Source organism: Aythya fuligula, chromosome 20 (genome assembly GCF_009819795.1).
Source record: "Aythya fuligula isolate bAytFul2 chromosome 20, bAytFul2.pri, whole genome shotgun sequence".
Taxonomy (NCBI): Eukaryota; Metazoa; Chordata; class Aves; order Anseriformes; family Anatidae; genus Aythya; species Aythya fuligula.
The window spans coordinates 5,909,238-5,925,872 of record NC_045578.1 but is presented as its reverse complement, the minus strand read 5'-3'; the positions used below and the strand labels follow the sequence as shown (position 1 = coordinate 5,925,872).

At 39.9% G+C, this 16,635-nt stretch overlaps 1 protein-coding gene across 11 annotated transcripts in view; it reads right to left on the bottom strand.

The window, feature by feature from the left end:
* The window catches only part of TPST1 (tyrosylprotein sulfotransferase 1), a 34,993-nt gene that overhangs the window by 6,258 nt on the left and 12,100 nt on the right, over positions 1-16,635 (bottom strand). For 10 of the 11 annotated variants that reach the window (XR_004254091.1, XM_032200879.1, XM_032200876.1 and 7 more), the window contains exons 2-3: positions 13,895-14,838; positions 7,169-7,367 (exon numbers count right to left, since the gene is read on the bottom strand). Coding sequence is in view for 10 of the 11 variants with exons in the window: in XM_032200879.1 (XP_032056770.1) it covers positions 7,169-7,367; positions 13,895-14,739 (1,044 nt within the window). In the remaining variant the exon portion in view is untranslated. Of the gene's footprint in view, positions 1-7,168; positions 7,368-13,894; positions 14,839-15,934; positions 15,955-16,635 lie in introns of those variants that run through there. The other variant, XM_032200884.1, reaches the window with a different exon arrangement.

Here is a 16,635-nt window from a genome sequence, read left to right as displayed (position 1 = left end):
ATATTTTCAGCTTTTAACCAAACCATTAAAATGCAGGCTTGCATTCTGAAGAGCAGAAGTGGAAGTTGCAAATCAATCTCATCACCACATTAAAAATAATACAGAACAACCTAGGCAAGGCTCCCAGGCAAAAGCAGCATCTTTTATTAGGCAAGGGTGGATGTTGGAAGCCAGAGAGGCTTCTCGTCACATCTTCCCGTAAACCACTGCAGTCATCACCTGAACACTTTTATAAACAATAACACCGATGACAATGCTGCATTGTGACACCATGCTGGGCACTCTGTAGGCTTGCTTTCCCTTCCTTCTCCTGCAATTCCAATATATATGTATGTAATATAAAAATAAGTATGTGTCTCTGCTCTAAAAACCTTACCAGTGTAAGGCCCTTTGTAGCAAGAGCATTTACTCCTCATAAACATCAACAGGGGCTCGTCAAGGGTATTCATCCAACAGCAACATTAAGAAAAATAATGATACTTGAGTCATAACCTGGAAAGATAAGAACACGTTTCGGGGCATTTGATATTATATGCACATCAAATACCCCAATTTACACATTGTAATTTATAGAAGCAGAATACAACCAATGCCAAGCCTATAAAACTGCACCCCGATTGTGTTTAAGACACAACCGCGCCTAATTCTCACTCAAAACTGCCATTATCAGCATTCTGGTTTTGTCAAGGTTGAGACTGCCTATAAACTGGTTTAAAGTAGTTCCAAAAATGGTGAGTGGTCCCTTATGAATGAAAAGCCAGCGATCATCCGCAATCCAGAAATTCATAAAACAATGACTCCATCTGCAGCCAAAGGCATTAAAAGGTTTCAGATTCAAAATTCTTTTCAGACCAATTTCTAAGCCTAAAACATATTATTTGGAGACTGGCAGCACAGAGTGGCTGAAGCAGGATATCAGAATGATTTCCAGTCTAAGCAAGAATTCAGTAAAATTGAGCAGAAATGGTGTTTACCATTTCTAAAAGAATTATTTTGCAAGCACAAATGGATTTCCAAAGGGGGCAGAGAATAATCTGAAGTCCGTGTCAGTTTGTTGTTCACTGTTGGCATTATTCAAGCTGTTCTACATACAAAATAATTGAAAAACATTCTCATAGCTAAGCCAAATGCATTTTATTCTCAAAAAGAGATCAGGAAAAAAAAAAAAGGTCACATCCAGTTGTCTGACAAAACCCTTGTAAATACACAAGGAAAGTTTAAGAATGGAAGAATAACTCTGAGAAGCTGAAATCAAAAATATACTTTAGAGACAATCAAAGCACTCATTTTCTCCCGCTTTTAAGTCTAGTTTAGAAAGAAACACATTTTATTTGGTCATTTCCATAGATAATGGTCTTTCTTGTCTAGAAATTAGCTTGGAAGTAAATGTACTTGGGCTTCCTGGATTTTCAAAACATCAAAGTTCCCGAGTACAAAGCAATCAATGTTTAATTATCCAAAAATAAAAAAATAAAATAAAACCAGTACAAAGCTCCCTTCTAGAAACCATCCCTTATTGCACATTACATGGAGGTATCCTCACTTTCCTTAGTTTCTAGGCAGCTTACAAGGCTTACACAATTCTTTATTTCTTTGTTGGAACTGCCAGCAAAGAAGACTGTCCAAGATGTAAATATTTATCCAGTAAAATAACACAGAAAGCAAGATTTTAAGCCACTGAGTATCTGCCAAGAGGCAGTTTGCAACCCTACCTAATTGTCTATCTTGTTAATAACTATATATCTTACTAGTTATATATATGCACAGATAGTAATGAATAAAAATTAAGTTCATGACTCCTGAGACAAACAACGCAGTTGGGAATCTCCAGGCTGGAAAAAATACCAGTATTGAACACATTTAAAGGATGCTGATCAAGTCTGTGCTGCTGGCAGACATAAGACAGATGAAATAAAATAAAAAAAAAAATTGTTTATTTGTCTAAGTATCAGATATTGCCTCAAAAGCCTTTTTATTTTCCCCCCCCCAAGGCTACTCGAGCAGCTGGCATCACACTATACCTCTACATTTACCCATCTTTGACAGCACAAGTAATTACTCTCATGCAGTAGCATAGACTCACTTCACGCCCTTTAATCATAGATTGTTTCTTTCTATCTTTAAAGCCCCAGATACAGAGTCCTGAAATCAAGATCGTCACGGACGTCTCGACATTTACCAGCAGGAGACATTTCCTCACAATTTAATATGGGTATGAAACAGGAGTCAATAGAAGTCTGCTTTTTCCTCTGGATGTTACTGCAGAAAAAAAGCATCAACAGAACATAAAACAGAGAGAGATAACAGCTTTCGGATGTGATTAGAGAAACCCACACATATTTGAAGAGTCATGATGAAAACCATAGCTTTTTCTATAGTTTTGTATGTTTCCGTCTCTCGATCTCTCCAGGGCAAGGATCATAACTTCATGAAGAAGTTAAAAGAAATGACTGGAATATGTATTCCTAGCATACAAACTCATTTAGCGGGGAGTGTGTGCCAAAGAAAATCTGATGTAATACGTTACAGATGTGAAAGGAAAGCACTTAGCCAACCATAACATAACAATAAGCCAGTTTCTACTGGGCATAAGTCAGGATCTTGCAGTTGTGAATTGTTCTCTGGCTTTTGGTATGTTCTGTTAAACTGCTGACATACGCTTTTACACAAACTCATGATATTGATAAGGACGTATCAGATACTCTTCCAGTGTGAAGTGGATCTACTTTGGTATTGCATCATACAGTGAGTTGGCTACCAGTGCAGACCATTTAAATTATTTGCATTTTCTGCTTCATTTGAATGTGAAAACTCATTTTAGTTACAAGATGTTATTTTCCTTTATGCTCAGGACGTAGAATGTTAAATTCCAGGAAAAAAAATCAGCTTTGTACCTATAAGGAATGGACCCTTGCAGTCATTATAATAAAATGAACAGACCAGCAATGTACATACTTAAAAGAAACATACAAGACAGCAAAACCCTGCAGTCACTGAGAAACTGAAAATTATTAAAGATTGCCTCTTGATGTGAAGTCACGTGCAGAGATCTGCTGAACAGTGCAGCACTATTCAGACCTTGATCTCTGCTCTGCGTTCCTTCTTACAAGGAGACAAGAAAAAGTGTCAGAAAGGATAATATTGTCAAGCCTAACATAAAACAGATAAACAGAAAGTAATGGCTCTGTTATTGAGAACAGCAGAAAAATCTGTTATATTTGTATTAGATTTGTACTCCACCAGTGTAGATTCTATCAGAAATGTCTTAATCCATAGCACCCCGCTGCACTTGGAGACAAACATAAGAAAAGAGATGGAGCTAGCTTCAGGCTCTTTTACTTCCTAAAACAAAACCAGAACTAACAAGACAAACAAAGTATAAACACCCGGTTTGGTGCTCTGCTACAGGAGCACGGAAAAGCAGCCTAACCATTGTGGTGTCCTAGAAGAGTAACATTTAAGTGAAAAAATAAAAATAAAAAATTCAGCAGAGACAGTTATTTTCCCTGCGTTATCTACATGCACAGATTTTATTCTTCAAGCATTGTCCTTTAGATGGTGAAAATCATCATTTCCAGACTGAAGGAAAAAAAATATTGAAATCTGTATATATGCAAGTCACCAGCAGGGGGACAGAAGACAAAAAAGAAAAATACAAACAGGATTTAGCTGCATAAAAGACTTAAGGGAAATTAGCTTTTTGCACCCTGCTAGCCATTCCCTTCCATTTTCTCCAGTGCCAGCCTTCTCACATTTTAGACATCCTTACACTGTTGCTTCTTATTTTAGCGACTAAGAGCAGCAGCTTTGAAATTCCCAACTAGTAGTTTCACCGCTGAGCATTAATCTAATTTGCAGTCTTTCCAAGAAGTGATTGATTTTGCGCAGCGTAGTTGCTACAGCTGGTGCAGTGGAGTATAAATGCAGTAATGCAAGTAGAATTTGCACAGCTTTACAGAATAAAGACATCTTGCAGCTTAAGTTTTGAATCTTTTAAAAATTATCTTCCACAATTGGACCATACACAAGCTCCTGGCCATAAAACCCTGAACTGAAAGCATTCACGAGGCTTTCTAGCTGTGAATTTATTTTGCATCTTGCCCAATTTTTGTTTTTTATTCCAATTATCTTTATGTTTTTGTATGCAAGGTATGTAAATGCTCCCAATCACACGAAACAAGAACTCCTTGTAACAATGCGAGAACCGAGTGCTGTTTTTTTTTGCCGTATCCGATAGCAATGAACTAGATCACACCGTGCTGTTCCATCTTTAGGTGGAGCCAGAATCAACCCTGCCAGTAATTCCAGGGTGCTGGGCTTCCACCCTGTTGTCACAACGTACACAAACAAGCATTACATACCCCTCCAGCACAGAACAACTCCTTCCCCATCTCCACAAACAAACCCCAAAACACCGGTCCTGCCCCCAAACCACCACCTTCTGTTTGCCAGACCAGGGCAGCTTCTCCCATCCCAAGCTCTAGTTCATGCCATCCCAAACTGGCTCGGAAACAATGGCACGAGTAAAGAGAAGCAAATGTCAGAGCACTCAGCGTTAATTCAAGTTCGTCACACTAAGGGGTTACCACGCTAACACAATACAGCTCAGTTTCAGAAGTCTAAACTTCTTCTAAATCTGTTTTCAATGAATAAAATGTGAGTTCTGTACTCGGTTTAAAGTTCTCGGCGACCACAAACTACAAATATAATAGAAGAGCTTCCAAACAAAGTGAAGCAATAAACAGTTGCATGCAAGATTTAGATATATTCTTATTATGTACTGAAGAACTGGAAATATTTTATTTGGACAGCTTCATCTCCAACAACACATACAGTACAAAACTCGGAAAAACCAACCCAGGTGAAGAAATCTGAAAAGAGACAGCCAGAACAAAAGCAAAAAGCAATTTACAAGTTCACCAGCTGAGAGAGAATGCAATAACACACTCGACTTGCCAAGCTGCTATTTCCCAAAGGCTGAGAAACCTAGATCGAGAAATACAATTCTTTTTGATAAATACCTTCTTCTCCAAGCTACAGTAGCAAGAAATAAATTAGCGCATGTTCAAGAAAGAGAAGTGGGACTCCACAGGGTGGCATGTGCTGTCTGTGATGGAGCAAGCACATCACAGGTCCCTTCCTGCTCTTCCCAGCCACCTTAAACACAGCATGTTTTGAAATATCTGCCCCCCAACCCCAAATAAAATCAAATAAAAGCTGTGGGGGAAACTAAACAAAGAGCATTTTTCAGAACTGAGTCAGCTCCCACTGATGACCAAGCAGAATATTAGTTATTTCAAAACCTCCTCGGTTTAAGGCCAGCATTTTGGCAGTTTCCTATGCAAGATGGCCAGGAAGCCTGACACCTTGGAGGGGCTGCTGAGCCTGCTGCCCCAAAAAGGAGGCAACCGAACAAGGAAAGAGGTCTGGGAGCTGGGAAGCCTCACAACTTGACACCCTAAGGGCTCAGGACACCAGTGCAATCAGTGATGGAGACAGGACCAGTGGCCAAATCTTATATCCATGGTTGTTTTGTTAAAGAACAAGTGGCTAGGGAAAACGTGTGCTGGGTACTACAAGAACTAACCACGTACTTCAAATGCTACCTTGAGACCAGGGCTGTAAGTAAAAGATACTAAAACTAAATGACAGTCAAAATATTAACATCATTCCATATGTTTGCAATATTTGGATCGGCTTTTATAGCAATAGCCTCCAGTTTTTCAACACCATTTTTAAACATTAGTAAACAAATTATGCTTCAAAGCAGACTTGTGAAAACACACTGCAGGCTTTTAAATTAGGCTTCAATTTTTTAAGGTGAGTTTGTGGCTTTGTCCGTTGCCTTGATTTCCATCTTGCATTTTGAAACGAAAGATTTCAGGAAGCCACCCAACAGTAAACAACTGAAATTTGTTAAACTTAACTCAGACTGAGTTTGTCCTGCACAGGAAGAAGAGAAAAATCAACGATAAATTATTGAAATACAATATAAATTTGGATCCCAGTCACTATTTTCAGTATGTATTGGTAGATATGTGAGGATTTTGTTTTCAAGGCTCACTGAAGAGGTATTGAACACCTTTTTATGTTTGTTTTGCAATCGGGCTGAATTGAGTGCAGAAGTTAGCTTGCCTGTGAGCCTTTTAAAACACTTAGTACCATAAGACCTACAAAACATTAGCCATAAGCTGTTCCAGAATAGGGGGGTAACCTCTTCTATTCTGAGCTAACAGCTATTACAATTGTCAGCCTACCATCCTCTAATACAGCGATCAAACTGCTTAATGGATGTTTCTCAGAGAGGACTCCTAAAAAGAGACAATACAAAATGTTTAAAGTCTACACAAAATGCATTTTTTTTTTAGTATCCAGCCCATTAGCAAAGTACATTGACCAATTTTTAGTATCAGAAGGCTAGCGACAGTTCCTTCACATTGTTTAGTTCAGTTTTTCCAGTGATGACTTTGCTACAGCAGCAAGAGTCACCTTCTTCTAATACAGTATACATTCTTAAATGAACAGAACTGAAAAGTTAATTAATTCTTATTTCAAACAATGGTAATAAGCTTTTCAATGGATACCTCCAGGGATAAACAGTTATATAGCCTAACTATTCAAATTCCAACATTAAGCTCAGACTAAAACCCTCATGTTTAGGTTAATCAGCGCCAGACCTTCTTGCATCTTTTGTTTGTTCTACAAAGGACAGCAAATAATTGGAAAAACTGACATTTTGGTCATCTTGGGCTATTTTCCATGGGTCACTTTTCAAATTCTACCAAGTGTTTGGGAACAATTTTGTGAAAGAGCTTCTGCCAACCCTCATGCATAAAAAGCTGAGCTCATGAATCAAGTTTGATGACCGGGCGAGAAAGCAAGCTTTTTTCCAAAACTATCCGGATGATTCTCAAGAGGCTCAGCTACACACAGAACACAGCACAAGCCTGGGGTTGGGAGGAAGGAAGAGGAACCAAATGGAACACAAAGAGCAGGAGACAGACTTTCAGTGCCCATGGTCCTACAAAAGCCTTCCCTCTCCCCCACTCAGAAAGGAAAACAAATCACTTAAGTACAAAAAGCTATTAGAAATGGACTTCAAAAGAATCTTCTGTTCTATAGCTCACATCCACTTGGTAAATAAATTAAACGCACGTAAATATCTTACCCTCCTTGTGTTTTCCACAACTTTTTGATCTGGCTTCCCATAATTTGGTGGATTGGCATAGGGATCGTAGCCCAGTTTGGCCAGCATGGGCGCGATCACTGGCATATCTTGCAGAACATCAGCAGGTATCTTCCCAACCCACTTCGACAGCGCTTCCACGTTGACTGGCTTGATTACTTGGTCAGTAGATCTTTCAACTCTGTGGAGGGAGAAAGAAAGGTTATATTTTGTATCCCCAACTAATATCTGATCCTTTCCTACCAGGAAGACTTTTAGCTTGCTTGGTTGCTTTTCCCCTCTTCTTTCCCTCTCAAAATTTCATGTTCCTACAGAGTGGGGGGAAGTGCAGTTTTACTATGTACAGCTGAAAGAAGAATAATTTGTACATGCTTTCTGCTCTAGGCTTTCAGAGAGAGCATGCTGAAGCAAGTTCTTTACATAAAGAGAGCAATGAAAGTCAAATATCTGCTAAGTGAAAAGTATGCACACACCTACATATAAAGCTGTTTTCCCACTGACATACTCCCACATTAGCTGTTTCATTGGCTTAATTACTCTTGAAAGTTGTATTCTAAATGATAATCCCTGTGACTAAACTCATTTTTTTGAATAGGACAAGTAACATTTCCAGAGACGCTTTTGAATATTACACCACCTTAATGTAAATCTCAAATGAAAGACTTTTTTTTTAAAGAGGTGACAAAGATACCGACTGCAGTCATATTTTTCATGACCATCCCTATAACTGATGGAGAGTTTGTTCATTACACAGCTCTTAAAGAAAGGCAAGTGAGTAATCTTAAGTGTCATATGTACCTTGTTTAGAAAATAACTAATTCGTTGCTCATTTAATCAACTGTCCTCAAGTCTTTCATTCTTGTACCCTAGTCTGGTTGTGGGATTTTTGTTTGTTTGTTTTTAAAGAAATCTGACATCAATTTGCTTTCCCATGTTCCTTGTTTCTTTTAGATTAGAAAACTTTAAACCTCCTTACTGTGTTTATTTCTGAAACAGGCCAGCAGCACTCGGAGCAGGCTGAGTAATCTAAGGCTCTCCAAACTTTCTTTGGAACTCAGAAAGAAAAATGCAGATGCATTTGGGATATCAGGGCTTGTCTTTCTTCTACGGCAGTCTAACATCAGATCTGTAGATACAAGATGCCTAAAGGAATATTTTCATATGCTTGGTAAGTAATGCTGTAAGGTACAGCACTGTGTCAGTAGCCCCTGCTGGCTGGCTAAACCTGCGTGCAGTCTGATGCTGAGCATCCAGCTGTCACAGCCACTTGCAGTCATCATCCTTCCTGGGCATCGTTTACATCATGAAGAATTTAATCACAAAAAGCTCTACCACCCAGAAAGCAAAATTGGTATACTTGAAAGCAGAATAACTCTACAAAGAATAAAGCCAGTACATCATCTGCATGAAACAAAGCATGAGAACACCGAGATTCAAATGTGATGCTCGAGCAGCTCATTCTTCAGAATTACACAGCAGGCAGAGTACGAGAAAACACATCCTGAGAAAGACATTCCTTATATATTCCCAGCACTTTCTGAGACAAGAAGCCTGAAGCTGAAGTCACGCAGCTCTCAGAAGTGGCAAGTGTGATCAGTTATTTCATTAACCTGATGAGTTCACAAAGAGGCTGAAGAGCCCTTGCACAGGGGGCAAGCATTAACCCAACAGCACGGGGCATCCAGCCCAGATGCTTAGCGCGCTGTGCGATGAAAGCCAGATTACAAACACATACGCACGTCCGCCAGTCATCAGCTCAATTTCATCTTAACACCAGCCTTTACCTTCTTACTCAGTTTTACTTGTCATCAGAGCTCAAATTCTCCAGGATACAGAAGGGAAGTGAGTCACACAGTGCTGGAAGGTCAGGGGCTGGAGTGCTTCAAACACAACCAGAACGAACAACAAACCTGACAGGGAAATGATCACTGAGGGGGAAACCATCCTGGCAAGCGGGGCCTTCGCAGATTGCTGCAAAAAGGTGTTGAACAGAAGCTGATGAGTAAGCACCCGACAAAAAAAACTGTAGGACAACCACAGGAATTTAAGCCTTACCCTCCTCAACCATTTTCAGTAGCTCAAAAAGAAAGGCAAGAACCCAGAATGGGATTCGGGGGTCAGGATACCTTGTTCTGAAGTAAAAGCACAGTTCAATGTTTATGCTTTGCCCCGCTGTCATTTCAGTCTTTGGTAAGAAAAAGCCCAGCACAGAACACTTCCTGGTGGCAAGAGACAGGCAACCAGGCTCAGCTGCTCCTAGGCGCTCATTCAAAATATGCTGCAGCACTTTTGGTCTCCTGTCTACATCTTTTACTGTCCTATCACTTACAATGGGAAGAAAAGTAAAACACAACTACTGGAAAAGATCCTTCAGACCAGAAGAATATCTGAGGAATATGGAGGGAAAAGAGAGCAGGCAGGAGAGAAAGAAAACAAACAGAAAAAGAAGAAACAAAGCAAAACAAGTAAACGTACCAAGTCTCAACAAATTTGATTATGTGTGCACATGGCAAATGCGGCCTGGCAGCACTGCCAGGTTCCACTGCAGAACTGCAGGGACCATATGAGCTCTGAAAGCAGCTGGTAGCACGGAGCACAGGGCTAACCCCACATCCTTCTACATCTGTACTAGAATGAAACGAAAGCAAGGTATATATTAAAAGCAGCGTATTCTAAAGCAATTTTGCCTAGACAGCTATTTTCGTAGTAAGCCTAATAGAAATTGCTATAAAAGGGTTGACATTTCTCTGCACCAGTGGTCACCGCAGCTGTTTTCAGTTAGGAGGCAAATGCCGGAGCTACATTAACAATACCAGTTACAGCCTGCTGCCTGGCCATGCATTCCTGGAACAGCCACGCTGGCAATTACTTCAAACAACAGGTTTTGCACTACTACAAGGTCTGCGGTGTACATCTTTAAAACCCCTGCAGTGTTTCTCAAGCTGGGTAAGAAACAAAATGAGGAGGAGGAGGGGGAGAAATAGCAAGTAAAATTAAACAACGGTGAGGCTAGGGCTGGATCAGCAGCAAAAAAAAGTCAGGGATTACTAAGCAAACGCAGGAGAAGAAATGACGACAGCCAACGGTTTCCTCAAATGAAGCAGCCAGGGGAAGACATGAAGTCAGAAGCTTAAATACAAACTGCCCAGTTCCTAATGGTGCTAATAAAAGACTTCTGCATAAGAGCTTTTGAGTCTGGAATACAAGCAAATGGAGTCAGCTCGCTTCCTGAAGGGCTCTGCAAGTCACTTGGTGGATAGCTTAGCTCTGGAAGAGAAATAACGCACGCATACATTTTAGACACAGCTGTAAAAAAAAAAAAAAAAAAAAAAAAGCACCTTGCACTGACCTACAGCCTCATTCCGTCTCATACGGATTGCATTTAAAAGAGTTTTAATTTCAAATGAGTTAAAAATACATTCTTAAATATTCACTTTCTGTTACTAGATATAACATCACTATAAAGATCTTTAAGGGATACCATGGTCACTTTCTTGAAGTGGCTTTACGTATTTCTAGACAACAAATTTCCAGTTTCTTTTCAAAAACCCTCCAGCTGTTATAACACCTCTGGGCATCCTGATGCTGGGCCTCACTTGAGCAGGTGTCACGGCTCTGAAGCGGATACCAAAGGGATCCGAGAAGTCTGAAAGGTCTGAAAAAGTCTTAGAGCTAAGTGGAAGATGACCGAGGCAGGCTTCTCTGCTCATTCTCTCAAGTCCTTACACATACCTCTGCCTTTGCAGGTTATAATAGCAGCTCATTCTTCACTCAACTTTTGAGGCTTTCTACCCTACCCAATACCTTGCAGCCAGCAGGGGAGCAAGTTTCACCTAGGTCTTCTTATTCTCTCTACCAGGCTACAGAGGCTAGGTCTGCGTGTTGGTATCTTTTAAGGGAAGCTCACATTCAGAGATGATTTGGTGCTTGTAATGTGCTCTTCCTGCCAGGGAAAGCTGCAGTATAATTTGAGCGATCTGATTTTAATACACCATTACGGAACAGCCTGAAGCGTTTGCTACCAGGCATGTGGTGAAGTACAGCTCTGTGAGAAGACAGAGCTGTTATGTAGCAGATACTGCTTTTTTGGGTTTCCTCACATTATCTGAGGTGATCTGCAGCTCTGTCCTTTGGAAGGTCAGGTGGGAGAAAGCTAGTAGCCGAAATACAGAGCTCTGCTGCTCCAGCCTCAGTTGTTTCTGCTAAAAGAAGGCAATATTCACACTATGAAGCACAGAGGATTCCCCGGGAAGCCTAAAGAGAAATCCTAAGTCGTAAGAGAACAAGGCTGGATGGAACCTGAGCCTGGAACTCAATGGCCCATCGCACCCAGGGCCATAAAGAACTCAGCTGCAGCTGAGAACAGGCCAAGCACAACTGCATCCTCCTCCTGTCAAGTCCACTGAGAGGCATTCAGCTGTCAAAACCTGGTAAGTTGTGGCACAGCCTTTGAAATTCAGGGTAAACTACGTAGCCAGGACCCTTCCAAGGAGCACAAGTTCCTTGGGACACCTGCTCTGGGCAGGGACCCCAGCACACAGCAGCCCTGGCCTGGGGCACCCGGGTGGTGCACGAGAGGTGAGGGACTGAAGGGGATCAAAATGGGGGCCTTGAGCTCCCAGTACGTACACAAAACAGACATCCAAGGTCCAGAATTTCATATTCACTGTTTCTTTTCCCTACAGGCCTCAAAAGACTGAGTCACTGAAGTCATTATCAAATTATAAAGGTCTCTTGCAACCGAAAAAACAAATCTCACCCTGCATTTCAAGGGTATTTGATTAGACAGAAACAATACAGACATAACATTAATAAACCATTTCTCCCTATTGCCAAAGCCTTCTGCAATAATAAATTACTTTCACATATCATCTTGCAAGAGATAATAAAAACATCAAGAATTCCATGAACAGGCTGAATTGAGGGTCACAAAAATAAGATTATTTTCATATGGGTTTGTCTTGAAATTCCTTGAGTCTCTTTTCTTGAATTTGAAAGTCTGATTCAAGAATATTCACAAAGCCACATTTTACTTTCAACATTATATTTTCATAACTTTTACAGACACGAACAAAAGCTTTCTCAACTCCTCACATCCCATTCCACCAGATTTAGCACAAAATACTACTTGAAACTGTGTGAATTCGATAGGGCTACTGAGTTTTATAGTTTAGAGGTCCATTAATTTTTACAAATACAAATCTGGAAGCTGTAAGGCAGTAATAATTTACTGGAAATGGCATTCTGCATAGTTATTTTACAGGACACTTAGCAGAACTTGGCAACCACCTTTTTATGGCAGTAAGAGTAAGTTTACTCCCCCCTCAGCTGCCACGGGGAAGCAGTAACATAAAGCAGATAACTGAAGAGAATTTCAGGCACAGACACAGACTGCAGAGACATCCAAGAGTACACTGCTCCAGGGTTACACTATCAGAAGGCTTCAATCTGCTAACAAGAATACTGCAAAAAACGAGTTGAGATGCCTTCTTGATAGCTGTAACAAATTTTATGATGTGCTTGCAACCATATTCCCCTCTATTATATTAAGAATTCTACACAATAGCCATTTCCTTAGGCATTAAACAAAATCTACCAATTTTTATTTCTCAAAACCTTTAAAAGATGGAAAAATAATCACTCTGTATTCAACAGTTTGACACGTCTCCACGCAGCTCACACTGCTGGCTGTGCAAGCTACCTCTGTTACTCTAAAGCACTTGGTCGGTGATAAATATTCAAAATGCAGAAGCCAAGGAATTTAACTGAGGATGTCTTGCTGCTAAGATATGCCTTTTATTTTTATTTTTTATTTTTGAAATTAAAGTGACATGCAATCTGGCAGATAGATCTGTCATAACAAAAAAAAAAAAAAAAAAGATTCAAGCATTCACACCTTTTCCCCATTGTAACGCCCAACCAACTCCCATACTTCAAAAACTTGGCTGTAAAACTGGAAGAGAAACCAGAAGAGCTGGTAGTTTAATGGGAGAATAAATAAAGGATTTTTGTTCGTTTGTTTTTTTCTCCTTTCACAATACTTGAGCTTTGTAATCAGAGATAGATTTCGGTCTCTGAAAGTGGTTAGGTCAGATGCACAGATGGCGTGACAGAATACCGAGAGATTTGCCTACAACAAGGTTAATTTTATTCAGAGTGTATGTCCTTTTAGGAGCACATGCCAACAGAAAAGCACGCCAATTCTGCTTTCTATTTTGTTGGAACAATTTCTCAAGTTTCCTGGAAGAGTACGTTCTTGGCAAATACGACTCGAGGGCCATTCTTGCATTGACAACAATAATTAAGTTCCTGAAATCTGATGGGTGATCTTGCTAGGATGAATAATGCCAGTCTAGACAAGAACAGCTCAGGTTTATTTAGGGCACAAGAAAAAGCAAAGCTATATTGGAAGAAAGGCTGATATTAGCTGTCCATATTTAAGTTACACTGATCTTAAACTGCCAGTTCACATGCTCTATATGCATGTTATCAGGACAACTGTTCAGTGGGTGCTACAAGTGATTCAAATCATTAGTTAACAATTATTATTTTGCATATAATCTACATTGCAAATCAGCTTTCCAACTACATAAGTTTCCACTAGCTACATAACACCGAAACCAAGTTATGACCAGACTTCTATATGCCAAAGGTACTCTTTTACCTTTTAAAAAGGTACGAGATAAAAAGAGGAACGCGCATACTCACTTGGAAAGAGAAACACCGCCTGCTTTTCCGATCATTTCTTCGTGGTGCAGCACTGCTTGGTTCCATGGGATGCGAAGAAACTTTAAGAGAGTTCTCATCCATCTTTCAGGATGCAATACAAGCTGTTCATAATGTACCAGCATACACCTCTCAAAACCAACCTCCATACACTGGTTATACATAGTTTCTATAGCACGATTCCACTTGGTCAAACAGTCCCTGTAGCTGTTCAGGTCAAAGCCAGCTATTGTGACTTTTCTGGATATCATGGAATGTACAGATGCACGACCGTCCCGTACCATGAGAAGAAATTTGGCATTGGGGAAAATTCTAGCAAGATAAGTTAAGGATTTTAAAGCAAAAGGGTCTTTGTTACACAAATACGGTGCAGGCTCTCCATGTTTCACAATGATTTCCAGTAGAAATGCTTGCATGGCTGAGTCCAGAACCTCATCTGTGACTCCAGCTTCATCCAGCCGGATCTTCTCTTTGCTTGACCTAGCCCACATCTGCTTAACTGCCAGTATTCGTGGGATGACCCTTGTCTCTTCTCCGCACCGAATATCCGGGTGAGCATCAAGCATGGCACGCATTAAAGTCGTGCCACTTCGAGGTACTCCTCCAATAAATATTAAAGGCATGTCTTTGTTGTAAGCAAAGGTTTTATTCGCATTTACATTGGAACCAGTTCTTACTGTGCTTCTCACGCTTTCCATCCTCGCAGGCTGGCTGCGTTCCTCTATTCGATGGTGACACTCCATCGCGTGCTGGCCCAAATAAAACACTGTCACTGAACTGATCACCAGACATGCCAGTAGCAAGTTCTGTTTGAGTTTTCCAACCATTTTGATAATGTCTGTCACGTCAAAATAACAAGACCTTCTAGTTCGGATTATTTTCTAGTTCACGTGCCATGGAGATCCTAATCCAAAATAAGTTAATGTCTGGTGAGAGAAAAAAAAAAAAAGAGTTTTGTTAAGAACTGCATGATGAATCAGCAACAGAAACATCTGACAGCATTCAATGCAATTATCATCTCCTGGTGTTGCATTAAGACCACAAAAGGCTATGTCTAAACAAAAATACCCCACAAGAAAAAGTACTCTTGTTTACCCATAGCAGCAACACAAAACATAATAAGATTGGCGATTATAGTTGCTATTTTCATAGTTCTCTGATGCATTGTAACAGTATATTTAAAGGAATTCCACCACTGGATAACTACCATTAAATTTTGCAGTCAAGGAAAGCCATTATTTATATGGAACTCTACAAACTGAAAAAACAACTCTTAAGAAAACACCTTGCTTTGCTAAGCGAGGATTTTACAGGGAAAACAAAGACAAAAGACAAGACCTGCCCCCTTTCACATTTGCCCATAAATACATTATATTCAGCATTGCCTGACATGCTCCATTTCCTTCAGAGGACAGGAGGTGATGGAAGACGTTTCACAGTTATGAAACAACCCTGAGATTCTCCATTTTTTGATCATGGGCTTTATGCAATGAAGAAAAATAGCCTGCAACAAGTAAATTTCAACTTTAATTTCAAGAGAAGCTTTGATGAAAGAAACGTTATCACCATTAAAAACTATAAACAGAATCCAAGATTAAAAGTAAAATCAGCCGTGATTTAAATAACAAAAGAGTCAACCCATGCTGACTTGAAAGTTTTAATCCATCCCAGTATTGAGATGATGCAAAGCAGATACAGAAAACTAAGGATTTCATCCTACCTTGTTTTCTTCACCTATTTTTTTCTTAAAGATATTTTTATAAAAAAAAAAAAAAAAAAAAAAAAAACAGACCAAATTATTCATCATTCCATTGATTAAAAAACATGAAAACAAGCCAACCTCTCCCCCAACATCTTACGCAGCATTTTGATCTCCAGAGAAACATTTGCTGAAATGCTAAAAACTGAATAAATTGGGAAGAAAGAAGAACCAATCCTGTTTGCCATCAGCATACAAGCAAAAAGAATTAAAGCTTTGCATGTAATAAAGCATTCCCAGAATAAGTATATGCTGCTTTCTACCTTCAGATAAGGTTTGTGCTCCTTTTAAGCAGGGCTGGTAAGCTCGTTATTTCTTTTAGCTTCTACTTCATCTGGGTAAGTCCGCGCTTCTGCTGGTATGACAGCACCAGTCTTCCCGCACCAAACAAAACGTAACGCTCTGAAGTTTAGAATTTGAGTATTTTGTGATTTCACAAAGAGCTTTATGGCGAGCACCCAGGTGACAAATCAAAAGTCAAGTGGCAATACCAGTAAGGCAACTTGGCTTCCTAAGCCACCCTGGCAGCCCGTCTTCATGGAGCTTATGGTTAAAGTCATTTCGTATTTATAGTACGGAGCAGAAATACACACTGTAAAAAAAGCATTTAACCTATTTGTCACGGTATAATCTCCCTTCCGTCTCTGTATCACATGTAAATTACTCAGTTTGTTTTAAACCCTCACAACTCTTACAAAAAAACGGGAAAAAAAATGGCAAAACAAGGATGACCACATGTCTACTTCACGAGGTATCAATAATATGGCTTTAATTCCACGCCCTACTCTACAATTTAAGCAGCTATGATTACCTGGTGACAGGAGGACATTTCAGTGCTGTGAAACAAAATGAACTTGCCACAACAAAAGCCACCACTGTTCTCCTGTAAGCTACTTTCAAATAGCTATTGCACTATTTTCTACAATGACAGAACCCGAAACAAATCAGATGGGTAATATAATGT